Source organism: Hydra vulgaris, chromosome 12 (assembly GCF_038396675.1).
Source record: "Hydra vulgaris chromosome 12, alternate assembly HydraT2T_AEP".
NCBI classification, from domain to species: domain Eukaryota; kingdom Metazoa; phylum Cnidaria; class Hydrozoa; order Anthoathecata; family Hydridae; genus Hydra; species Hydra vulgaris.
This window is the reverse complement of record NC_088931.1, coordinates 64,664,693-64,691,700: the sequence shown is the minus strand read 5'-3', so window position 1 is coordinate 64,691,700 and position 27,008 is coordinate 64,664,693. Positions and strand designations below refer to the sequence as shown.

Sequence of the window (27,008 nt, the reverse complement as noted above, 5' to 3'; positions counted from 1 at the left end):
TTACCATCCCCGTTACAATTTTTTACTATTCAATATTTTGTAATTTTGTCAGAACGAAACAAGATCATCAAAAATTTATGATATCCTTAATATTTTATGTTTATAGGCTGCTATATTTCCATGGGTTATAGTAAGTAATACTTAGGCTGTTATCATGCTACACGGCAATTTTTTTTAGCTTTAAAATTCCTTAAAACTTTTTTTGAAGAAATACGAAATTTGGTCCAAAACGTCCGCAATTTTTTAATACTTCTGAAAAGTTGCAAAAAATTACCATCTTTAGCATTGAATTAGGGCTATAAATATAAGCTTATGTATTTTTTTTTTAATTTTTACTAAAGTGTAAATATTTGTCATGCGTTTTTTTAAAAAATCTGCTCTATAAAAGTTATATAGATATTAAAATTCAATTTATTTAAAAAACTAGTACAAAAACTAGAAATAATCAGCTGGATAGATTAAATGACAGTTTCCTTAACTATCAATGTTATTACTTATAAAGATAAATTTCATTTGGATCTCAAATTCTAGTTTAAAATTAAATGTCTAGATTACAGTTTAATAATAGTTTTAAGCAAAGTAGACATAAAAATCACTGTTTTATAATAAAATACATATATATTTACAACACAAGTCATCAGAAGGTAGATATTGTAAACTGGAATCCTTGAAAAATTCACACATGGGTTCATAAATACACATTATGAACCCATGTGTGAATTTTTCGTAGAATCGACTCTGAATGGAACTAGAGATGATAGCTCCTTTGAGCAGCGACCATGAAAGTATTTGTAGAAAAGAAAAAAAGACTTTTCAACGATGTATTGGTTTTTGGAGCATATCATATTGCTGGCATGTAAGCACGGTTTCCTTAATTGCCTTGTCTATACCGGGCCACCAAACGTAGCTTTTTGCAAACTTTTTCATGAATGCATACCCTTAATGAGCACTTTGTAATTCTTTCAATTCCATCCTACGTAATGATGTGGGTATTTCGACATGGTTTCCCCACATTAGTACTCCTTGCTCCACTCCTAATTCGTGTTTTCTAGATGCCTAAACCTTAAACACTAATTCATTTGGGGAACTGCAACCCATTAAGATGTCGCATAAACAAAATTTTTATCTCTTTAGCCGAAACTGGTGCATTATAAAGTTCCATCATTAAAATAAAATTCTCCGCTACCAGTAATTGCGTTTCTTTTACTAGTAATCTGCTCATGCAGTCTGCATTTCCAAGTGTCTTTCCATTTCGGTATTTTAAACTGTAATTGTAGCTTGAGACAGTCAATTCCAACTCTGAATTCTTGCCAATATAATGGCCGAAATAGGTTTTTCTTTCTGTTTTTCTTCTGCTAATAAACCTAATAAGTAAAAAAAATTTCATATATATACTGATATAGCTTATTTAAGGCATAAATAATGGGTAATGTTTCCTTCTTAATTTAATAATAGTTTTTTTCTACTGAGGATTATGTTCTGGAGATGGTCTTTCACTACCATCTGAGTTAATATGAGCAAGCACAGGCCCAATTCCATAATGTGATGCATCGCATGACAAAAATAGCTCCTTTTTTGAGTCAGAATGTACTAACAACTTTAGAGAGCATAATTTTTCTTTAGCATGATTCCTCTTTTTTTGAAAGCTTGCTCTTTAATTCCCCATGAACTAGGAGGACTCTATCGAAGGAGTCTGTAGAGTGGCTCCATCTTTGTGGTTAGATTTGCAAATGTCTGTTTTAATAATTAATCATTTACAGAAATGACTTCACCTGAATAAAGTCAAATGGTTTTTGAGAAGTTAAATTTGTCTTCAATGATTACAAGTCCATCCTTAGCTAATTTAAACCCAAGCTATTCAATTTACAATTACATGAACACGCACTTATTTTTCTTTAACTTCAGTCCTGTATTTTCCAGGATTTGCAAAACCCTTTCAATATTTTCTAAATATTCTTCATCTGATCGCACGGATACTAAAACATCAAAACTTTGGTATTTGTTTAAATTCAACTCAAGAAAAGGGACAGCAACGAGTTTATAGCAACATTTGTTGAAGAACTTAGGGAGCTGACAAATCAATGTGATTTTGAAATTGCATTTGATGACATGCTGCAAAACAGAATCGTATGTGGTATTAACGACTCTAGAATGGGGACAAAGGAGATTTTTAAGCGAGGAATCTATCTTTTCCTTACAAAAAATAATAGACATTGCACAAGCTATGGAATTGGCAGCAGCACAAGCAGCAATAACACAAGGTCATCAAAGGATAGCTAACCCAACAGTAATAAATAAAATTGAATTTACGTCAAAAAAAACCCATCTGAGCGCGACTGTTTTCATTGTGGGGGTACACATAGTCCAGAGACATGTCAGTTCAAAAATCAGGAGCGTCTTTATTGTCATAAAAAGACACACTTTACACGAAAGTGTTTTTTTTCTTCTTTTGTAAATTTAAAAGTTTACAAAAAAAAGGGCTCACAAAAATAACACATCCAACATATTTCTTTTTTACGGACGTTTACTGGAGAAATAGTTGTTCCAACTAAAAAAATTGAATTTTTGGTTAAAATAAATGGGCAAACCAATCTATTAAACATAATAATCACCCCGGGTCCTTCCTTGATTGGGAGAGATTGATTAAGAAGAATAAAAAATAATTAGCAGAGAATATTTTCAAAATCAGAAACCCATATACAGAGGATATTTTCAAAATCAGAAACCCATATACAGAGGATATTTTCAAAATCAGAAACCCATATACAGAGGATATTTTCAAATTCAGAAACCCATATACAGAGGATATTTTCAAAATCAGAAACCCATATACAGAGGATATTTTCAAAATCAGAAACCCATATACAGAGGATATTTTCAAAATCAGAAACCCATATACAGAGGATATTTTTAAAATCAGAAACCCATATACAGAGGATATTTTCAAAATCAGAAACCCATATACAGAGGATATTTTTAAAATCAGAAACCCATATACAGAGGATATTTTCAAATTCAGAAACCCATATACAGAGGATATTTTCAAATTCAGAAACTCATATACAGAGGATATTTTCAAATTCAGAAGCTGATATTTTCACAAGACATCGAATTTGTCAGAATAACATTTTAGTTCATGGTATAGATCTTTCTAGATAAGTTAATTACTAGTTAAAATTTATTAACTTATTTCATAAATTTTTTTTTAAAACAAATAACAATAAAACTTAGATTTGTTATTATAAACTATATTGAGATTTCTTTATCAAAAAAAAAAATTAACAAAAATAATCAAAACTATTAACAATAGCATAACATTTAAAAAACACTCAATAGAGGTACATATCATGTCACAAACAAATAATAAGCTGTATCCCTAATGTTTTCTGCCAAGAAAGTTTGATTAACTCGTGCAGTTCTGTTTTCCTTGTTTCTGGCTTCAATAGCACTCTCAGACAAAGAACCTATTGGAGGATACTTAAAATATCTAATTAATGAAGCACCATTAATTATCATTTTATGTACAGATTGTGACAAAAGAATGGTTTTATTTGAACGTGTTATTGCTATACAGTAATGATAAATGATTGCAAACAGATATTTCTGATTGAAAATTTATATATCCACAGTTGTGCTGTTCATATTGATGAGTTAGTCTCGAAGCAACTTATTTATTCTAATTCAGGTGCTCTTTATGGTATACCATAAATGTATTTGTTAAACATAGTAAAAAAATATTGTGTAAGTATATAATTACATCGAAATATATTTATACACAAAAAGTTTATACGCAGCTGTTTTAATCAAATTTAACAAATATAAATATCGTATAACAAGAATATGATTTTAAAAGATTTTATTACTGCTCTTTACGGCAAAGAGATTCACAAAAAAACGAAGAAAAAAACAAAAAACACGAAGATACGAAAAGCAAACGAAAAATCTTCTTCAAAAAAGAATAGAAAATAAAATAAATAAAAACAAGAGAACTTTGAGACCACTTATTTTGTTCAAAAAAATTTTAACTGACGCCATTATACCATTTAATAAAAACTATTTTTATTTTACGCCTGTAATGTCTTCTTTTTTGACGGTTTGATTTATGTAGTTTTGTAACAATTTTGTAACGTTTTTTATTACACCTGATGATGCTGACCGCAAAAGGTCAACGAAATATTGTGTAAATATATAATTACATCGAAATATATTTAAAACAAAAAGTTTATACGCAGCCGTTTTAATCAAATTTAACAAATATAAATATTGTATAACAAGAATATGATTTTAAAAGATATATATATATATATATATATATATATATATATATATATATATATATATATATATATATATATATATATATATATATATATATATATATATATATATATATATATATATATACGTTTATATATATATAAATATATATTGTATAAATATATATATATATAAATATATAATATATATATTTATACAATAATATGTATATATTAGACGTTTGTATTTTCTAACCATATCAGGTAACAGTATGCACAAAATAATAATTTTTTATCTATCAAAGAAAAAAAATAATAGCAATATATAAATATACAATATAATTTTTAAAAGTTAACATCTTAGATAAGCTTTTATAAAATTTAATTAAGTTGAAACATCTGGTATAGTATGTAAACTTATCCTCTTTCTTATAATAAACTACAATATTTCTAGGGGTTATATTCAAGTTATTCAAGTAATCAATTACTTGAATAACGAGGGTATATATAACCCCTAGAAATATTGTAATTTATTATAAGAAAGAGGATAAGTTTACATACTATACCAGATGTTTCAACATAATTAAAATATACAATATGAATTTTTTTCTAGTTGTAAAGCATAAAATAATGCCCTGATTTCCCGGAAAATTTCGGGAATTAACAATACATTCCCGAATCCCAGAAATAGAAACTTTCCGGGTTTTTGAAAACCCTTGTGTTATTATACATTTTCATGATTTTTTCATGTGTACCCCTAAAAATGTAGTAAAAGGTTATAGTAAATTTTGAAGATTATTCTTTCTAATTTCACTGGGAAAGTGTCGTCTGCGACATATCAGTCGGAGGTCAAACGACGTTTAGAAGCATGCAAGACGTCTGACGGACGTCCCCAGGACAACCCGTGCTCACTGGGTTATGCAATTAACTTCATTTTATTTCAAGTATTAAATAAGCGAGATTATCTGTGCAAAAACTTACAGAAAAAAAAGATGTTTTATCTTTAAGTTTTCTTGTTACACCCATGTGTATAATTTTAGGATTTTTTACACCCATGTGTATAATTTTAGGCTATTTTCGACTTGTTTTGATATTTTCGATATTTTTACCAAGAAAGCTTTAAAATTTTGAAGTTTTTTTAACTTACTAGTTACTAAAAATCTTTATTGGAATAATTTAATTCAATATTTTGAAGAAAAAGTTCAGTTTGACAAAAAAATTTGATAAACCACAATATTTTATTTTAAGTTAATAATTAAATATTGCTTATTTTATTTACGTTATTATTATTAAATCGACATTAATATTATTAAATTTTCAACCATATATATATATATATATATATATATATATATATATATATATATATATATATATATATATATATATATATATATATATATATGTATATGTATACAAATTATCGATGTTTACCATAATATAAAAAGTTTATAGATAAAAGTGTATATATATACTTTTATATTAGGGTAAACATCATATAAACGAGTATATAAACGTAAATTAATTATGGGAAACAAATTAACTATAGATTAATATTCATAGCTTTTTAAAGTATTCAAAGATTTGAAATTAAAAGGAATAGGATTATAGAACACTGGTTTCATAATCTTGTTCATTTTGTCTAGATAATTTTTACGGTTATCTAGAATATTTAAAGACTTTTAAAAGATAAAATATAAATTTTTTGTTGTGAAAAAAAAAAACAAATTTCAAATTATTTACCTTGAATTATTTACATTGATATTGATTTGTATTTTTTATTTGATAACTATTACTAGGTACATTGCAAACAATTGGAACTGGTGCGTTCTTTTGGAAATCGACAATAAAAAGTGCAAAAAAAACTGTGGATACAAAAGTAACGGCGAGCCGTATTGGAAAAAAGCGTCAGAAACGGTATACTTTTTTTAGAGTGTTTTTTGTCTTAATATTACTTGAAGATAGTTTATATTAATTAATACCAGTTCAGTACTTTTCAATATCCTTGAAGTTAAAACAAAGTTGCAATATTAATAAAGTTATTTTTTATCAATTAATTTTATACTCATTCTTCTATATAACGTTTCAAATCAATAAATTTTTTAACGGATTAATTACCAACCAAATAAAAAACATTTTTACAAAACTTATTTTAATTCAGCTAACATCAGTATTTTTAATTTAAACGACAGTGCAAGGGCGGATTTTTTGGAGCAGGAATGGGCCAATGGGGGCAATTTTTCCTCCAACCCCCTAACCTTCCTTAGCTGTTTTGAAAATAATTTTTTTTGTTTATTTATATCTTTAACAAAGCATGTTGTTTGAAAACTGAAGTAAATTAGGAAGGCTGTTCAAAAGTGATTAGAAATTTTAATAAAATTATGAAAGAAAAAAAAAAAAAAAAAATGTTTTGTGATTAGTAGGGCTGCCTGCTCACAAATCATTAAACCTGAAAATCGCTACCTTACTTTACAAGCTAATCTGAATCCAATGAATTGGAGTATCACTCCACTCTCCTTTCTAGATGGATCCACCAAATCAGAAAAACCCAAAGATCTTCCTCCCTTACTCTTTACTAGATGGTCTGGATTCGCCCCTGCGAAAGTGATTGTATAGTTTTCTTAAAATATCTACACTGACTATGACATTTGAAAAGTTTTATGCTGACTTTGGTTTAGCCCATACGTAATTGCTGGATTCAAAACTCAATTCTAAAATAAACTTATTCAATCATAAACGCCACTTAACTTAACGTACGTAACTTGGTAACAGACTCCCTCTCACCACAAACTGATTAAAATGTGATTTGACTATTGCTGTATGCTTTTATTTTTAAGTTTGCAGCAAGTGCTGAAGGAACGGCATATGTAATGCTTAATGGGAATAATCCAAAAAAAGCCGTTGATCCAACAAGGTATCTAAACTATTTATCAAATAATAAAATACCAAATAAAAGAGAATTTTGTAAGTATACATTTTTAAGTTTTATATTATTTGCATGAAAATTTAGTTTAATAAAAAATCTTATGAAATAATTTGATTTAATTTTTTTCTCCAATCAAAGCATTTTTGCACAAGTAGAAATACCTGTCTTAAAGAAAAAATCTAATATTGAACAGTTGGTTTTTTTTGTGGTTAACGATCAAAATACAAAGGCGCAGTAAGAGCTTTTTATATAATTATAAATAAACAGGTTTTGAAAATTTTATTAATAAACAGTTTTTGAAAATTTTATTAGGCAGTTTCTTTTTATTTTTAATCAATTTTTTGTTTGAGTTTCTAATTTCAAGTTTAAACATTAACGCTTAATTTTCTTTAGAGAAAACTGTAGCAAAGGATCATTAAAAAATTTAATGATTAATTTAAAAAAAGAAAAGAAAAAAACTGAATGTTACGACAACCCAAAGTAACTTTTATAAATTTTTATAATTTTTTTTAATTTGTTAATGGTGTATATATATTAGTGTCTTAATACTAGGTAGAGGGGGTAGGTAGAGGGGGCGAAATTATATTTTGTTCCAGTTAAAAATAAACTTTCTTTATAAAAGGATAGGTGGAAATTTTTTACAAATAATTTTGCACATTCTGACATATCGGTCCGCTTTCTCTATGCTATCTTTCTAATTTTGCACATCCAGTGCAATATCGGTCCGCTTTCTCTATGCTATCTTTCTAACTTGACTTCTTCTGACTTTCACTCTACAATGAATTGTTCCTCTTTAACTCAATAACTTTTGGTCCATCGAATCGGGTTATAATGTTCTTTAGTGACCTGAGCATGTCTTTGCAGGCCTTGGTATGGCCTCAAAATAGCAATTAGCTTGATGAGGATTAACAATAATACCAATTAAACAGTTTAATTATAGTGTGGCTTGCAGTCTAATGGGCATTTTTTAACAGCTGCTTCATCATACTTTCAATAGGATTTCATATGCTTATAAAAGTTTTATACTATAGTAAGAAATGAACGAAAACCTAAATTTTTGACAATTTTAAAAGTCTAATTATACTGATATTTATTTTTGATATGTTTTTTTTTTATTGATAACAAGCAAAAGTTAATAAGTGGATGTCTTATAATAAGGTCTTAATAAGGTTGTATAAATAAGTTTATATATATATATATATATATATATATATATATATATATATATATATATATATATATATATATAAAACTCTTGTTCGTATGACAGTGCTCAATATTATCAAATAATAGAGCAATTTATACTTTATGTAATTAAATGATTAATTAAATAGCGGAACTTAAAGTTTCATGCCCGAAGGCAATCATCAGCCGTGATTCACGGCTGTATGAAGTCTTAAAAAGCTTGGGGAAAGTGGGAAAAATTTCAGAAAATTATAAAAACTATTACCAAAAATTAGAATAAAGTATTTGAAAAAATTCTTATAGATACAAAACAATCATTTTTTATAACATGGATATTGTTTACTTCCTTTAGGGCTTAGTAAAAAGTGTTTTGTTTAGATTTAGACGTGATTTGACATCATAAAAAAGGGTAGTGTTTAATTATTAGGTTTGCAGATAATTTTAATCTTTTAATATTGAATTTGCAAAGGAACATTTCCCATAAGATACAGTATTATATCTTTTGATGTTTAACTGACCATTATTAGAGTATCTTGTTAGGTGGGTGCTATCTTACCCAAATGATATTTTAATAACACAATTAAAATACCATTAAAAAAACAACGTCTTGATATTAAAAGCTTAATAAAATTTCTTTCTTCGTTTTAAAAACAGGTAACAAATCTTTATGTTGAGATCTAGCTCAAATATACCCTCTTATAATCTCTTGCATCTGGTTTATCTACCGATCACACCAATCACACCAATCCAAACTGCAGTTAAGGTTAGGTAAAGCATGCTTTTCATAGCTTGTAGGATTGTTTTTGATCTGTTGACATATTTTTCAGTATTGTTTCTGGATTGTCAGCAAAGCTCTCTTCGTCTGGTAGAGCGTTCAATTGGGGGTTATACTCCATTTTATTAACACCAGATTTTCAAGATGCTTTATAGCACCACCTTTCTAGCTGGTGTTAATTGAAGCACTATCTGTTCCAAGTACTAAACATGATTCAGTAAGATAATGTTGTTTTAGAATAAAATAAACACCTTCAGCAATCTTTATAGCTGGCTTATATAGATGAATAGGTGCATCTGGAGTGAAATGGCCAGATATCGACCGCTAGGTTTTAAAGTCACGGTAATTTGTTGCTCTTTGATAATAATAGAATGTAACTTAGCGTTTGAATCATTTATCATTGTTCTTCTTGAATCTTTCCTTTCTATTAAAGCAAACACCAATATTATCTGCATTTGGAAGTTTTGAATTATCTTTTTATTTTACATCCACCAATTTTTTCCTTGCTCTTGTCAACTTACAAGGATCACAAGCAAGGTAAGAGGATTCAGGGGTGAGAAATCCTGCTTCAATTGAATCTTGCAGATAACTTGTAGTAATTGTTGCAGTTGCGGCAGATGAAACTTTAAACATTAAAATAAAAATAGTTTATGTTTATTTTTATGAACTCGTCATCTAAGCGTTTGCTACTAAATAAAACAATAGTAATCACCTTATGCTTGCTATAGCTGTGTTTTTTCTTGACTTCTTATCTAAAAATCTTGTTACAAGGAAAGCATAGATGCCTAACTTTTCCTTAAGAAGTCTTTATACCAACAATTTAACTTCATCATCTTGTTTTAAAGTACAGTAAACATTAACCGGATCATATTTTTTTTTAGGTTATTTAGGTGTTCCTAAAAGTCCTTACGGTCTGGTCTTATCACGGAGCTGCGCGGCAGAGCATTTAATTAGAGGTTCACGCCTCCTTCCTTACCAATACCGCTAATTGGGCTGGGCCGGCGTCGTATTAAAACTTATACTTACCTTGAAAAATAATTGCTCATCCTTTTGTTTTTTAATTCTTTTCTGGTAAACTTTTTTGTCACTGACTTTTCTCTTTTGCTTTTATATATTTTATTGTCTCAATTTTATCTGCATGTCGCATCTGCATGTCAGGCTTTTCACCTGTCTTATTTCATTGACGTTTAACCATTTGAGCTTTATCGTTAGATTTTTTTTAAAAGAAATATAGGTGCAACTTATATGTGCTTTATTTTTACAACTTTCTGGTAAGTGTACCCAGACAGATTATCCTTACGTAGAGGTATTGTATGAGGACATGTGGTGAGGTCCATAAGTTTATCTAATTTCAATATAAGTTTTACTTTTAGTTTTACTTTATTCTTCCCCATGCAACATTTTCTACTTTCTCCCAAATTATTTTTGTTCGATAAAACAACGATTTCTCACCAATAAAATATAGTTGTTGAAACTTAACACTTGCTTTTCTCCATTAAGCAAAAATAGGTGGAACTAGATTGCCAGCAACATCTGTTAGAATATTTGTTTTGGTATATATTCTTTTGCTCTTTCAATCAAATTTCTTTTTAAATAACTGCTCTGATTGTAGGCAGCTCACTAGGAATTAAATCCGTTCTAGGTCCAATAAACTCTGAAATTCTAGCGATGGATGAATGTCCAGTCTAAGCTTTTGAGATAAGTTGTGAATAACTTGATTAAATAACAAATTACAAAATAAAAATAGACTACAATTATATAATGATTTTAAAAAGTGGAGAGCTCAAAATCTATTTTAAAATTGATTGGGCTCTATATAAGAGTCTAATACATAAAAACGGGTTGTATTTATTTTATACTAAATTAATCTAATTTTATTTTAATAATGTCTAAATGTGAAAATTTGGGTATCAAGGCATTTTCTATTCAAAGAGTGGTCCATAGCAAACCTACCTAACATATATTCTTATGTGAAATTTAATTTCACATAAGAATATATTTTTTCTAAAGTCAAAATTGTACTTTTTTCGAAAAACATAAGAATCTCACTGTACTTGTGATATTGGCAGACATAACCTAGTATATGTTGGCACTTTTCAATTTTTGTATATTTCAAAGAATATAAATATATAAAGTAATATATGTTCCAAAATATATATTATGTATAAACTATATAAAGTGTATCATCACTTATTTTGAATTAAATCATCATTTTGGATTAAACCACCATTTTGGAATGAATCATCAATTTGGTAAAGCTGTAACTTTTTTGTAGAACTAAAATAAAATTCCCTACATATATTTGAGTTAAAATAAAATTTAAATGTTAAACAATGAATCTGTTATTAATAAAGAAAAATTATTATGTATAAATAGTTGTAGCATTTTTGAGATATAAACAACATTTTTATTAATAAACAGTTACCATAGTAACCATTTTTGAGGTATAAACAAAATTTGTTTATTAACATTTGAGTTTGGATTCGAAAAGCGCCTCTACTGATCAACTGATTGCTTATCTTGTTAATAATTTTCTAAAGTCGTTTAATGAAAATAAATATATTTCATGTGTTTTTATTGAGGGTAATCGCTTTTATAAGTATTAAGTTTTAACAATTACAATAGAAAATTGCGGTATTTAAAATAAAAAAGTTTAATGTTTTAAGAGCTACTTGTCAAAAAAGCAGCAATACAATTTTGTTAAGTGTGGGAAAGCTAACTGTATGAATATAATTTGTGGGGCTCCACAAGAATCTATACTAGAACCGCTCTTACTTATATTGCATTTTTTTAATTGGAGCTTGCATTGTATTTTTTATTTCAATTCACCTCCTCAAGGCCATGAAGGCCACTACAGTGGAGGAGGCTACTTTTAATTAAGGTTATGACCCTCTCTCAACTCCATAACTTCGAAACACAAACCTTACGAGCAAGACCGTTGCGCAAAGAAAAAAGTTGAGCACGGTACTACCAGGGACCTGGTGGGGATTGAAGTCCGAACTTCTCGCTTAAAATGCTCTACCACTACACCACCAACGCAAGAGACGTAATCTTGTATTATAATGATACAAATCTATTCTACGTATAAAATGATATAAAAATGTTGTTTAAATCGATCTTTAACTCCTTAGTTTTAATGAATAAATAAAGCAAAAAAATTGCTAGTAAATTTAACTAAAACAATATATTTTTCTCTCTATTTTTCCTCTATCATTAACGAGGAAAAATATATAGTTTCTGGAACGTAAAGATTATTGGCTATATTAATTGGTCTATTTCTTTTGTACATCCACTTTGTTTAAAATTTTTGTATTTCTCTTTTATTTCTCTTTTATTTCTCTTGTTATCTCAATTAACCCGTAATTTTAAATTAAACAAAATAAATACTTAATCACATATTCAAATAAAGATTATATACTGCCAAAAAGTTATTTTGCAGCAAATAAATTTTCAATCTCAATTAGAGGAACGAAAATATGAAATAAAATAGTTACAAATGAACTTACAGGGTCATTCATTTTTACGTGCAAGACTAATCATTTTTATATGCGTGTTTATTCAATCTTTTATGATTTTACGTTTTTATTTAGATATATTCCAAGTGTAAATCAGGTTGTTGCCAACACTATTTATTTTAAAAATGGTTGCCGAGCTAGTGTTGGATTTATGTAACTAGGCATATGATTGTAAAATGGATATAAATTAAATTCCGCAGTATCCATAATATTTTTAAGTTTCCTGATTATCCCATTCGTATTTTGAGGCCTTTCTCCCTGTTTGTAATTATGCTTTAAAAAAGAAAAAAATTTTCTATTGGATTAATCTGTGGCGTGTATGCTGGCAAATACTTAACAGCTATGCTATGAGAGGTTAATGTTTGGTCTAACAGAAATACTCCAGTAGAATTTACAATTGTCAATAACAAGCACCGGTGCTTCCACTTATCACTGCTGCCAACATTGTAGCAATGAAAGTACAAAATGAATATGCATTCAAGCCTCCGGTTTTTATTTCATAAGTCACCACTCCCGTTGTTGAAACAGCACCAATCAAACTAACATTCTTGCCACGACTTGCAGACGACTGTAAAACTGCTGACTCGCCTCTTAACGAACCATATATGCTATTGAGGTGTGCACATTAAATGCAGTTTCATCCAAACAAATAAGTTTTTCATTTGAAATTCCGTTAATTTCGTTTGCAAATGCATAGCGTGCATCAATAACTCGTGTTGAGTTTTTTTTTCTGGCACATGCGCAACACGCTTTCTTGATAAATCCGAGCTTTAGAGCTTTCATGAAATAGTAGGTTAAGACATGTTGAAGCTTGCTGCAGAAAGATTTTCTTTTATTGCTTCTTGCATACAAAGATTGTTTTCTTGTACGCATAATTCACTAATATTTTTTATTTGAATGTTTATAGGTCTTTTACATTGGTTTTTATCAAAAAAAGACTCGAGTGCAGTCACGTCGTCGAAATTTCCTCTGTTTCACTTAACGACAAGATTTTTGAACTAGGTCCTGAGATAAATTAGGAGAAGCGGAAATGCATGTTCTAGATTCATTTCTTTCAAATAAATGCTTAAACATTTCAATGTGTTCTTTTGTAACATTTTTCCTTATTTTTCGATTGCTACTGCAATTATCTCTTCCATCCATTGGGGAAATATTTGTGAATTAATAATAAGTATAAACAATAAAATTTAAATCTAGATAAATGAATAATTAGATAAAAAATAATTTATTAGATATTTTAAGCTAACATTTTAAACACTGTATTTTTGACTTTTTTGTTTATTATTTTATAGTGTAAAAAATTTATCATTCTTTATATTTACAGAATTCATCTAGCGGCGATAAAACATGCTTGCTCTTCTTTTACCACTGCTATATACTATTAATATCTTATTTTATTTTTTAATTTATGTATTTACAAATATATATATATATATATATATATATATATATATATATATATATATATATATATATATATATATATATATATATATATATATATATGGTATCGGACAAAACGAGTGCAACCAAATAACGCTAATTTAGTTTCTTTATATAAAAGTGCTGCATTTTTTCAATTTAGAGAAATAACTATGTAACTGTTTAGAGACGAAGTTCTTTAAGTTTTATTCATCACAAAGTTCATTATTTGTACACGAAAATTAGTAAACTAATCAAAAGTATTAAAAGAAGTTAATTTCCTTCTGGACAAAATAAGTGCAACTCGACAAAATGTTGACCAAGCTGTATTTCGCTTTCAATATTTCGTGACGAATCCTTTGTTGTCGATCACAGCCTTGCATCTTCGAGGCATAGATTCGATCAGGTAATCAATGAAACTTTGTGGAATCGCTGCCCAGGCCTTTTGGATTTGTTCAAACAGTTGATCCTTATTACGAACACCTTCACGATTAATTCTGCGGTTGACGATCTCCCACAGGTACTCGATAGGGTTGAGATCCGGAGATTGAGGCGGCCAATCCATCACCGATAGGTGGTTGTCTTGAAACCACTGCTTGACTACTTTTGCAGTGTGTTTCGGATTGTTGTCTTGCTGAAAAACCCACTTTATTGGCATATTCCATTCAGCATGAGGTAACGTAACATCTTTCAGGATATTTTTATACATGAAACGATCCATTATTCCATCGTTTTGATGTATTGGACCTAGACCGTTAGCAGAAAAACACCCCCAGACCATTACATTGCCTCCACCATGCTTCACGGTCTTATGGCAGTAACGTAAATTGAGCCGTTTTCCGGCCGGTTGACGTACACGGCAAATGTCATCGCTCCCAATGATGTTGAACTTTGATTCATCACTGAACAGGACAGTTCGCCATTTCTGCACATTTCAGTCAATATGAGATGTAGCAAACATTTTTCACTAAAAAACCATAAGAAAAGTATTTTCTTCTAGTTTTTTACTGAAATTAGCGGTTTCTTTGCAGGGCGTCGAGAAAACAATCCGGCTTCAACAGCACGTCGTCTGATTGTTCGGTCCGACACAGGCAGCTCTAATTGCTTTTGTATCTCGACTAATAATATCCAGTGATCCTTTTTGATTGATCTGACGATCATAGAATCCTCTCTAGATGTGGTGGAACGCGGTCTTCTACCTTTGTTATCTGCTGCCAACTTCCCCGTAGAACGATATTTGGAACATAGTCTTGATACGGTGCATTTTTTCACGCGATATTTATCACAAATACTTTTTTTTGACATTCACCTTACGTAATCGCCAATAATAAGTTGTTCTTAGTTCCAATCCAAGACTGTTGGGAGCCATTTTTGCACTTGAAGTCATAAAAATAATAAAAACAAATAATCACGCTTCTCAAGGCTTACCGTGTTACATTTACCTTGATGATACAATAATGCTCTGTGGAACACAACGTCTTGGTTGGATGTGGACTGTATTGATGTAATGAAACACTTGTTGTATTCATTTTTTGTATTCTTTGTTGTTTTCAAACACTTGTTGTATTCATTACACTTCTTGTATTGATGTTCTTCGATAAAACACTTTGATAAAACTCACTTCGATAAACTGTCTTGATTATACTGACTGATTGACTTACATATACTGACTGAATTACATGTCGATTTACATGTCACTTATATAGTAAAATGAACCTGTGTGAACCTGTTCTGGAAGATTCTAGATGCTTCATTTCGATGCTTCTGGAAGCTTCTGGATGCGTCTGGATGCTTCTGAATGTTTCTGGATATTTCTGGATGCTACTGGATGCTTCCAGATGCTTCTTCTGGAAACTTCTGGAAACTTCTTCATGCTTCTGGATACTTCCTTTAATTATTAAAAAACTTCCGTGACGTTGACACGGACCAGACTTAAGAAAATGAAACAAACTAAAAAAGTTGCACTTGTTTTGTCCGCTGCAAAATGGCTCTTGTTAACTAAATTCTGCCTATGTGTTGTCACCTGATTGCTCATGGCATGGCATGCTAAGACTCCAGACTCCTGAACTGTTTGCTGTAGTAGTATATTTCGTTTCGTTTTTAAGACATGTAAAATTAGGAACACTTTTTAGCATTGTTCGATGTTGGTTGCAAATGTTTTGTCCAACACTGTATATATATATATATATATATATATATATATATATATATATATATATATATATATATATATATATATATATATATATATATATATATATATATATATATATATATATATATATATATATATATATATATATGCATATATATATATGCATATATATATGTGCATATATATTTATATATATATTTATATATATGTATATATATATATATATATATATATATATATATATATATATATATATATATATATATATATATATATATATATATATATATATATATGCATATATATAAACAATTATTTCTTTTAAAATGTTTTTATTTGGTTGCAATAAGTTTTAATTTTTTTTTTTTTTGCGTTTATATTGTATATATTATTGGGCTTGAAGGTACATTAAGTCCTAACCCATTTGGCTGATGATTATCACCTAATTTTTCAAATATCACCTAATTTTTCAAGCGGACTTCATAAGAATTTTTTAATGCTTTCGGTTTCCACCTTGTAAAACTATAAAAACTTTGAAGATCACAAAATAATAATAAAATAATCAAACTAGTGGGTACACATTGTGACCAACTTTAACCTCAACATTCCTTAATATTAGGGTTCGTCTTAATTTTCGAAATTTTTGGTTTTTAATTTGGCGGATCATTCTTATGATTCCGCTATATGCAAGTAATGACAAAAAAAACGATTTACTTATGAAAGATTGCACTTTTTGGGAAGGTAGGATTTTTGATCAATTAATCCAAGCACAATTAATACTTTTTAAACTTTTAAAATCTAAAACTGTATAAAAAAACTATATAAAAACTAATACTTTTATAAACATCTACATAAAAATTAATACTTTTAATTTTTTGAAATCTATATAAACTATATAAAACTTTATTTATTTATCACCATATTTCGTAAAACATGAACAATTTTTTTCTTTTGAAAAAAAAATATCTTAGCGAAACTGAAGCACATGGAAAAGCTTGTCTTTTTGGGAATCAAAACAGGACCAGTTTTTAGATATCATATGTTACAAGTGCAAAATTATTTTCTGTAAAAAGTATTTTTTGTCACATTCTTGCATACAGCAAGTACATATTTAACGTACTTGTATGAAAGGAAAGAAGATTTCCAAACTTTCTTGATTAATTGCACAAAAAAATGAAAAAGACCTCTTTCGTTTCAAATGGGTTTTAATAATATTAAAAAAACCGCTGGGCAGATTTCATTAGAGGAGGAAAAAAAGGAGAGAAAGTCTGTTATAGAAATGAAACTAGACACTAAAAGATAAAGATTTGTTATCACATCAAAAACAATTAATCAAAATTAAATTACTCTGGTCTGTTTGTATGCGGCATTGTAATGAAATAACATTAAGAAGTGTAATTGTTAAACTATTTGGATAAAAAAAATTGAACTATGTCAACAAATGCAGCTCTTTATAGTAAGTTGATAAAATGCTTGTCTGTAAGCAAGATGGAAATAGATCTTTCTAAAGGAAAGTGTTGAAAGATAAGCTACTGCAGATTACTTATCAGAGCAGAAGCTACCATGTTTTTCTGTATATAAGTGTTCACATAATTACTGATAATGTTCTTTAATAGCGTTATTGAATCGTCAATCGGATAGTTAAATTATATTTCCATCTAGGGTGAAAAAGTGATCCACTCTTAAATTATTTTAATTTACTTAAACCACCCCGAGTAGTAAACATCACGACTTTAAAATGAAAAACTGCGAAGAACTAGTTTTTAAACCTGGTGATGTTTTGAGCATTGTGATTTAAAGATCATTTTAATTTTTTTTTTGTTTTTAAAAAGTATTTAAAAAAATTATATATAATAAAACTTTTTTTCAATTTAAATAATGTTTTTTACAACAAACAATTTCGACTTAAGTTAGAATGTTCAAATACATTATACTGCGCAATCATTAAACAATTACCTTCACGATATCGTTCAATCATTGCCTCCCCCCTCTATTCAAAGAAGACGTTTATCAACTTACAGTCGCATTTTTAAGGAATACAGTCGGTTATTAGGGACTTGGCACCTTCAGTCGGCGGGTTTTTAGTTTTGAGGACCTTTTTTTTCTTTTTTTTTTTAGTAAACAGTTTTTAGGATTTGCACCGCCCCGCCTCCTCCTCCCTATTTATTTTATTCCTAAAATTGCCCCTAGGTATATTAAGTATAATAACTCATTTGACCAAATTGTAAGACTTTTCTGATAACAATTTTCTTTACAAAATAAATAAGCAGCATATTGATAAAATAAACAAAGTAATTTACAACATTTTATCAAAAAAAATTATTAGTGTGGGTCAAAAATATTTATTTTTTGATTTTAGGTTTGCTATACCACAGAAAATTTGCCTCTAGTTTATCTAAGAAAAATGCCGAAAAAATAATTCCAATAGTTTACGTTTTGAGCTAGCGCATCACACTTGAATTCTTGAATAAATATACACTTTTTACCGTTTTTCCGATAAAGGAAATAAAATAAAAGAAGTTTTACAACAAGTAGCTAGGAACTATTTCAAGTTAACAAAGTGTTAAATGGTAAACAAATGAAATAAAAAATCATTTATAAGTAAAAAATATTTTTTTGCTGGTTTAAAATTGCAGAAAGATGCATAGTAAAACTACTAATATTTTTCGTTTAGATCTAGCGCATTGCAATTAAATTTTTGAAATTTATTAAAAAACGTAACAGTTTTCTTTTTATTTTTATATTCAAAATTATCAGTAACCAAACAAGAAACAAAGAGTATACTAGAATTAAAAATTTTAACTGAAACTCTAACTACAATAAAATGACAGCTCGAACTAGTGCTTGCTGTTAATTATTAGACAGAACAACAAGAGATATGCCTTTGTCTTAAATGTTTCGCAAGATTTTAGTATTGTAACCAAATATAATTACAATGATAAAGTTAAAAGTTAAAAACATGAAAAACCGTACTTCACACTTTCAAATGGAGAACAAGAACAAGCAAAAAAGAAAAAATTAATCATTCATAACCGACTTTAACGGCTTTATTTTGTTGTATAAAAAGATAAAAATTCTTTTTCTGTTGTAAAACTCCATTCCAAAGGGTTTCGAAGAACCGCATTTTCTAATTTTAAAACAACCAAGCTCCGTATAAGTTGGTCATCATTTTCTTTTTTCTGCAGAAAACATTACCAGAAGCTTTAACATATAAATAAATTAAGCTGGGCTTTAATTTTGTTAACCGAGCGTACTTAGGTGTGATGGCGTGCTACTAACTCACGTTAGTGTTTTTTACACAATTAAAAAAATTATAGCTCACAACAGTAGAGGTTTTGCGTTTTGCTCTTTAATGAATTATTTCAGCATTTGCTTGAAGCGTTAGATGGAGAAGGGGCTAGGAAAAATCTTATAAATGAGTTGACCTAACGTAACACGCAACATAATAAAAATGAGAAATAGCAAGAGGTAAAACCTCTCAGTGTTGTTTGTAAAATTACACAAATTGACCACACAAGCATTTTTTGTATAGTGATGCTGTTAAATTAAGCAGCTATTTGGAAGATGTATCTGTTCATGAACTTGGCACACTTAACACTCAAAGTGTAAGAACTAAATCTATATATTTACAACTGTATTTGAGCATTGAAAACCCAACAAAAGTTTTCAACAGAGAAACCAATATCATTAATTTTTTTATATTACTTTAAATTGAGGAGCGGAGTGGAGTGAAATTGCTAAACTAAATAATTCACTTTTTTGTAAAAAATTAAAATTTTTTGTAAAAATGACTTAGCTAAATATTTTGTTATTGCAAACCAACATCCTTATAATTGTTAGTAAGATTGAAAGAAATCGACGTACGTAGAAATTATTGTATGATAATATTAAGACGCGATTTTACAAACAAAACAAAGGGGGGGTGAAAATTCACCAAACTGAGTTGTGTCAAATAACCGACTAGCTGGCTAAATTAGTCAAAAATAAACCCATCACCCCCCTAAAATCGCCTCTTGTCATAATAAAACAAAATCTTCATTAAAAATTAAATTTTTAAAGTCAAATTTTCTTAAAAAGATTTTTGTTTATCATCTGGATGTGCAAGTCCTCGTATTTTGTGTCCTTGTAAAATTCCCGCAGGATGTTTTGTTAAAGCTATTTAAACCAATTACTGAACAATAAACTTTATATTAGAGAACTAGGTTTAAAATAGTTTATCCAAGCAGGAAGGCAAGTTTAATATAGAATATTTGTTATGAAAATATATTTTTGTTGCAACCGATTATATCGACATTATTGCCTTGAACAAAGTTATACTGTTGGCATAACTTTTTCTGCTTAGAGTGTCGGATATAGAGATTTGTTCAGAGTTATAAGCGGTTACACATCGACTGAGTGTAATTTTGAAAAAAATATTCTGTCATACTAAATAGTTTGACAGAATATTTTTTGGAAATGTTTACTTCGTAAAACGTGTCCAACTTTTTTTAATCTAAAGATCACTTTCCTGCAGATTTTAAATTATTCGTTTTTTACAAATTTGCTTTTGCAAGATATAAATCCTGTTATATTGGTGAAACTACTCGCCACTTTCTATTTTTATGTTAATTATGTTTATTTTTACAATTATATAATATATTTTAGACAGCTTTTGAAAAACATATTTTAAAATGATAATGACTGCATGAAGGCGAAACATGTCTTAAATAATAAAATGTTTTTAATTAAATTTAAAAAAAATCTCCGTCCGTGGTTCAAAAACTCTGCGCCAAAAAAATCAATCCGCAAACAAACCTTATTATTACTGTGGGTGTAACCAGCTTCAAATTATTTTATGAAGAGACGATGCAAATGCTTACCCCGCTTCTCCTAAAATACCGTTAAAATTGTCTCAATCAATAACACATTTACAAATATAGCAAGTCCATATTATGTCTTTTGAATCAGGTTGAAAAAACTTTTTATATCAAGTCACATCAATACAAAAAGCATTTAATGAATAGTTTAAACAGTCAAAACGTGCTAAAAACGTGATACAGACGTGTTGAAAGCAAATTGACTCAATCAAAATTTTAGATTTTTTCGAAAATATTCATGAAAAATAAGTTAAAAATAATTGCGCAAGCAACTTAAACGTATAAAACCTGAGTTTAAATCTAAAATGGTTTAAACTCAAGATTAAATCGAATGATGTCAATCAAGAATAGTATACTCCTATATTTTAAGAAATTTTTTTTTGATATAGAATATGGAATGCAAGCACTTTTAAGGGACGTGTTATCAGTTCATATGTAATTAACTTTTAGCAATTGAGTGTACCAACAATGTTTAAACATGCTTGGTTAAAATATTGAAATAATGAATAAAAAAGCAGCGTAAAAATTATAATTTAAATTTGTAAATAGTTGAATTTTAAATATATGTTCATTTTTCCTAGTCCCAGATCCCATTACAGTTAAAGAGACTACTAATTTATTTCCGAATTTTATCATATTCCTTAAACCTTATGGACTCTGAAGCCCCGAAACTTCTGAGTTTAAAAACAAATCAAGCGCAGCTTTACCACTACGCTTTTCCCACATCACCGCATTTTTTACCTTTTACACCATTACTGCAACTTTTACCTATACCATTACCGCAATTTTTTATTACACCATTATTTCAATTAAAACAATTTTCACTGTTGCCTTAATTACAAACACCACATCATTGCTGCAACACTACGCCACTACTTCAAAACTCAGCATACATTTACTCTAAATATTTTTTATAAATGAATTTTATTCTAAGAAATCTGATATATTTAATGTTTAATTCTAGGAAATCTGATATACTTAATGCTACTGTTTCTTTGATTTGTAAATTAAAACCAACTGCGTACGATTGCACATCGAATCAATATCATTGAATAAAAAAGAAATCAGGTTTTGAATTTATTACAGAGTTTAAAGGTACCAATAAATAATAAACAGTTTAATTTATTGTTTATAAACCTGTTTGATAATTGATTTTTATTAACGAATTTTTACTAGCAATTTTTAATTTCTAATCATATGTTTCAATATTAATCATAAGTCTCAAAAATAATCCAATGACAATGTTTATTTTTACATGGACTTTCAATTTCTAGTGCTCAAAAAACGTTTAGGAACTTAATAGAATAAAAAATAAAAACAGATTCTTAGGAGACGTGGAAATAATTATTTTTAAACATGAGGTCTAAAAAAGGCTATTCGTTTTGCATAAATACTCCGATTTTAAAAAAGTTCAAATTAAATAAGGTTTAAAATTCTTTTTAAACTCTTTTTTTAGTTTCAAAACAACATCATTGGATAAACTTATATGTTTTGTGTTTTAAAGTTAGATTTTTTAGTTTTTTTCATTTAAAGAGTTCTAAGGCTCCATAAGTCAAATACGAATAATCGGTATGAATCTTTTTTCGAACTTACGAATAATAAGTATGAGTCTTTTTTAGAACTTTCTTTTCTTGATTTTTATAAACTTTTCTTATATGTATTAGATATGTAGTTTTCAAATAGAGTTTTTTTTTTTTAAATCGCAATAAGTTGTTTTAATATCTATATTGAATATGGTGAATGTTAATATTATTAACAACGAAAAAAAAATTAGTTTTTATTTTCAGCCGCTCAAAAACGTACGTGCACATGCACCCCAACATTAAAATTATTATCCAACATATTTGTTGAACAAATGTTGTATAACAACAAATTGTTGTTATACAAAAGAGGTTATTAAAGTATCTGTAAAAGTTATACATATCATTTAAAATATATTTTGAAATTTAATACTTACTATACTTTTACTCAAAAGTAAAAGTGGAATTAAACTTTTTTTTACTCAAAATTAGCAGGCTTTGAAACTTAAAATATAATTATTTAGTATTTTTTGATTATAAATTATAAATTTTAACAACTATTAAGTTAATATGACAAGTAAATGAAAGTTGTCGTAGTGTGTCACTCTAAATGTAAGTTATGTTGTATGTCGCACTAAATGAAAGTTATGTTGTATGTCGCTCTAAATGAAAATTATGTTTGTTATGTTGTATGTTGTTCTAATTAAATGTTATATTTTATGTTGTTCTAAATAAATGTTACGTCTGTTATGTTGTATGCTGTTCTAATTGAATTTTATGTCTGTTATGTTGGTTAGTGCTCTAAGAGAATGTTATGCTATGTTTGTTATATCGCTGTCGCTCTAAACGAATGTTATGCTTGACAGTTGTTGTACTTTCTACAAAAATGTACATCAGGTAGTTATTTGTGTTGAGTGGTTAAAAAAAACTTTATACACTTGAAAAAAACCTTTAAAAACTTGAAACTTTGTGTAAAATATGCTCAGCTGTTTCTGTAAAAGTGTTAAAATCGTTTATTGATTTTAAGATATTCTTTTTTTTTAATAGATTTTTATTTTAAAATTTAAATTGTGAGCCAAGTTTAAAATTTTTACATTTGTCACAGCCCACACTGCCGCAGGAAATTAATTTTTTTTTTCATTTACATTTAATTAATAATTTGAGTTACTTCAGGAATCGCGGAAAAGAAAACAGGTTTTAATTTTAGCAAAGACAAAAAGTAGCTGCATACAACAGACTTTAATATTAGACTTAAGTCATTGTGACATTAAAATAAATTCCTAAATATTATTATTTATTTTTTTTAAACTGAAGTAACTTTCTTTCCTTTGACAGCAAATGAAATATTACTAAGTGTTCTGTGCCAAACTTTTATAATCACTAAATCATTTAAAGTACATAAACGGATTTTGACACTATACATCTTATCATTCAACACGCGTATATACATCCTATCATTCAACACGCGTATATACATCCTATCATTCAACACGCGTATATTCATCCTATCATTCAACACGTGTATATACAAATCGCTAAAATACTAGTATTTTAAAACGTAAGTTCATGAAAGTTAATGTGGTTTATAATGCTTTGTAAGCTTTTAGAAATATTTATTTTCAAACTTGATCACAATAAACGAATGCAGTCAGACGTATTTTGTCAGAAATTTTTTGTTATTAAAATAGAAATGGAACTAAAACTCTTTGTTTAAAGTTTTGTGTTTTATTGCTGCTTATTCAAAGAGTTATAATATAAGTGGAATGGGAACGAAGTTATAATACAGGTGGATTGGAAAGTTATAAAATAGGTGGAGTGAGAACAAAGTAAAAATTCAATTTTAAAGGAACGTTTTCTTTGGAACATTATTTACTTTGTAAGGAACATAATCTACTTTGTAGTAACATAATTTTCAATAAAATACTGTGCAGTTATCATAATTTAGACTTAATCAATCCAGGTCAGTCTTTGAGTTATTTTGACCCACCAGCAAAATAACTGTTGTGGCCTCTCCGGCCTCCCGACTTCCTCCGCACACTCACACGCTAAAACCCTTATGTAAACTAGGAAATGTAGATACAAGTTTCTTTGGTTACTGGTACTAAGCTAAAAACTAAAAGTCAATTTATGATGACATAAACCTCAGCAATCATTTTTCCTTTATTTCAATAATGTTTTATGCCTCAATAAACAATTTTAAACTTGTTTATTGAGGCATAAAACATTACTGAAATAAAGGAAAAATGATTGCTTAGGTTTATGTCATCATGGATTGACTTTTAGTTTTTAGCTTAGTACCAGTTTAGTAAACAAAGAAGTATTTTGCAATTGTAAAATTGCCTTATACAAAGAAGTATAAAGGAACTTTACAATTGCAAAATACTTCTTTTTTTGCTAAAGAACTCTTAGTTTTCCGAAAAAAGAAGCAAGGTTTGCAGTAAACATTATCTCTCTTAGCAGAATATACCAGTAATTGCGTACTTTTTTTCGCACACTAATGGAATACCAAAGCACGTAGTGGAATACCAAAGCAAAGTACACGTTGGATACCAAAGCATCCAACGCCTCTTGTGATAATGCATAAGAATATCTTTTTGCAAGAAATATTGTAAACTTTTTTTTTATTGCAAGGACGCAAAAACATTTAGGTTTGCAGTTCACTTTAAATGTTTTCTTTCTTTTGCCTCCAGACTTTCTCTTCTTAGGCTCATCCGTCTGAATATTATTGATTGATCACTTCAGACTATACTTCATCACTTCTGACTTTTTTTATTATGAAAGTTCGGATGATTTTTCAATATTTATACTTATAAAATTTATTTGAATTTCTTACTTTTAAAAAAAGAGTTTAGATAGGCAATTTAATTAATTTAGAGAAAATTTTTTAATTTTTTTTCAATGTATCCCATGATTTTTTCCATGTATTTTCCATGTTTTTTTTTCCATGTACTTCCATACTTTTTTCCATATGCGCTGCCAAATTTTTAATTTTGGTTTTCAAACGGTAAAATAAATAATTTTAATCCTATAGTTGTTCTGATGCTGAAACCTTTTACGCAAGCTTTTTATCATATAACAAAGTTTAAACGCAAACTGCAAAAGTTTTGCAAATCCTGGTGTAATCAATGCAACATACAAGTTATCTTTCTCCAGCATGTTCACTAGTAAATATGTATAAAAGTATAAAAAGTAAATTTTGACTTTTTCAAATAATGTATTTTTTAATAATTCTTTGAAAAAATTTTTTTTTTTAATTAACTAAAGAAAAAATATCGATTTCCTTCTGGCTGGCCTCTCCTAACGCTCTGACCCCTTAGCGGCTATCTTGGCTCGGCATGGGTAAAAACGAAACTAAACCAATCACATTTCACTTTAAAAAAAAAGTTACTAAATCATATTGTTTCAATGCATTGCAATTAAAAGATAGAAGTTTAAAAAAATATGTAAACAAAATTTAGAGGTAGCATGTTGTCATTTTTTGTTGTGCTTTTTGAACGACTAATAATAAATGCCTAGATTAGAATTAAATTAATAAATGTCTAGATAAGAATTGGTCGTATTTTTTCCACATTTACGCAAAAAGTAACCATGAGCGAGACTAGGTTTTTCAAACCGAGACGAGACCAAGACGAGAAGTTAGTACTTCTCGTGAGACCGAGAACGAGACGAGAAATCTAACAATTTTTGAAAACAAATTTATTAAAATCCAAGTAAAAAAAAAAAAATGTAAACATGGTTTTGACAAATAGAAACAAATGACATTTTTCAAACGTAAACAACTTTTTCAAATATTAATTCAGAATTTTTTTGTCAAACTTTTCCAACAAGACAATGCTTTCTCTGATTAAGATAATTTGTTCTACTTTTTTGGGTGTAAGTTGTGTCTGGATGATCGGACGACATTTCCACCTGAGCTAAAAACTCTCTCTGATTTAGTTTAACTTGCTGGAATAGCTAAAATTTGTCTAGCTAATAAAGAGAGTTCTAGCAATGTATTTGAATGCAATTTCCACCAATCAAGAATCAGAAAGTCTTTTTTGGCATCAGGGAGATATTCATACTGGTACATTTGGCTCAAAATAGGATTCAGTTTAGATGTTGGCTCTTGTGTTTCAAGTCTGACGTTTAACTTGCGCTTCAGTTTTGAATTAGGGGACAAATCTGCTGAAAGGACTCTAGCAACAGGTTAGCACTCAACATTATCCTTAACCTGTGAGGCTAACCATTCTTTTGTTGTTTGAAATTTTTTGAAGAACTTCAAGTGAAGTCCCTTTAAAGCTGGATTTAAGTAGTTTGCTGCAGTACTCAATAAGTTTCCAGTGTAACAAAGAGGAAATCTTTTCTCAATGCAGCTTTTCAAGTTTTTTGCATATAAGTCACCGTAGCCATTTTTTCCAT

General features: G+C 28.5%; 1 protein-coding gene across 1 annotated transcript in view; it reads left to right on the top strand.

The window, feature by feature from the left end:
- LOC136088926 (ADP-ribosyl cyclase/cyclic ADP-ribose hydrolase-like) overlaps positions 1-26,335 on the top strand; it is a 32,171-nt gene extending 5,836 nt beyond the window's left edge. Inside the window, exons 3-7 of the mRNA XM_065814103.1 lie at positions 6,056-6,173; positions 7,094-7,170; positions 7,321-7,416; positions 7,576-7,662; positions 22,055-26,335. Coding sequence (XP_065670175.1) covers positions 6,056-6,173; positions 7,094-7,170; positions 7,321-7,416; positions 7,576-7,662; positions 22,055-22,142 — 466 coding nt within the window. The 3' untranslated portion in view covers positions 22,143-26,335. The remainder of the gene's footprint in view (positions 1-6,055; positions 6,174-7,093; positions 7,171-7,320; positions 7,417-7,575; positions 7,663-22,054) is intronic.
- Positions 26,336-27,008: the final 673 nt, after the last annotated feature.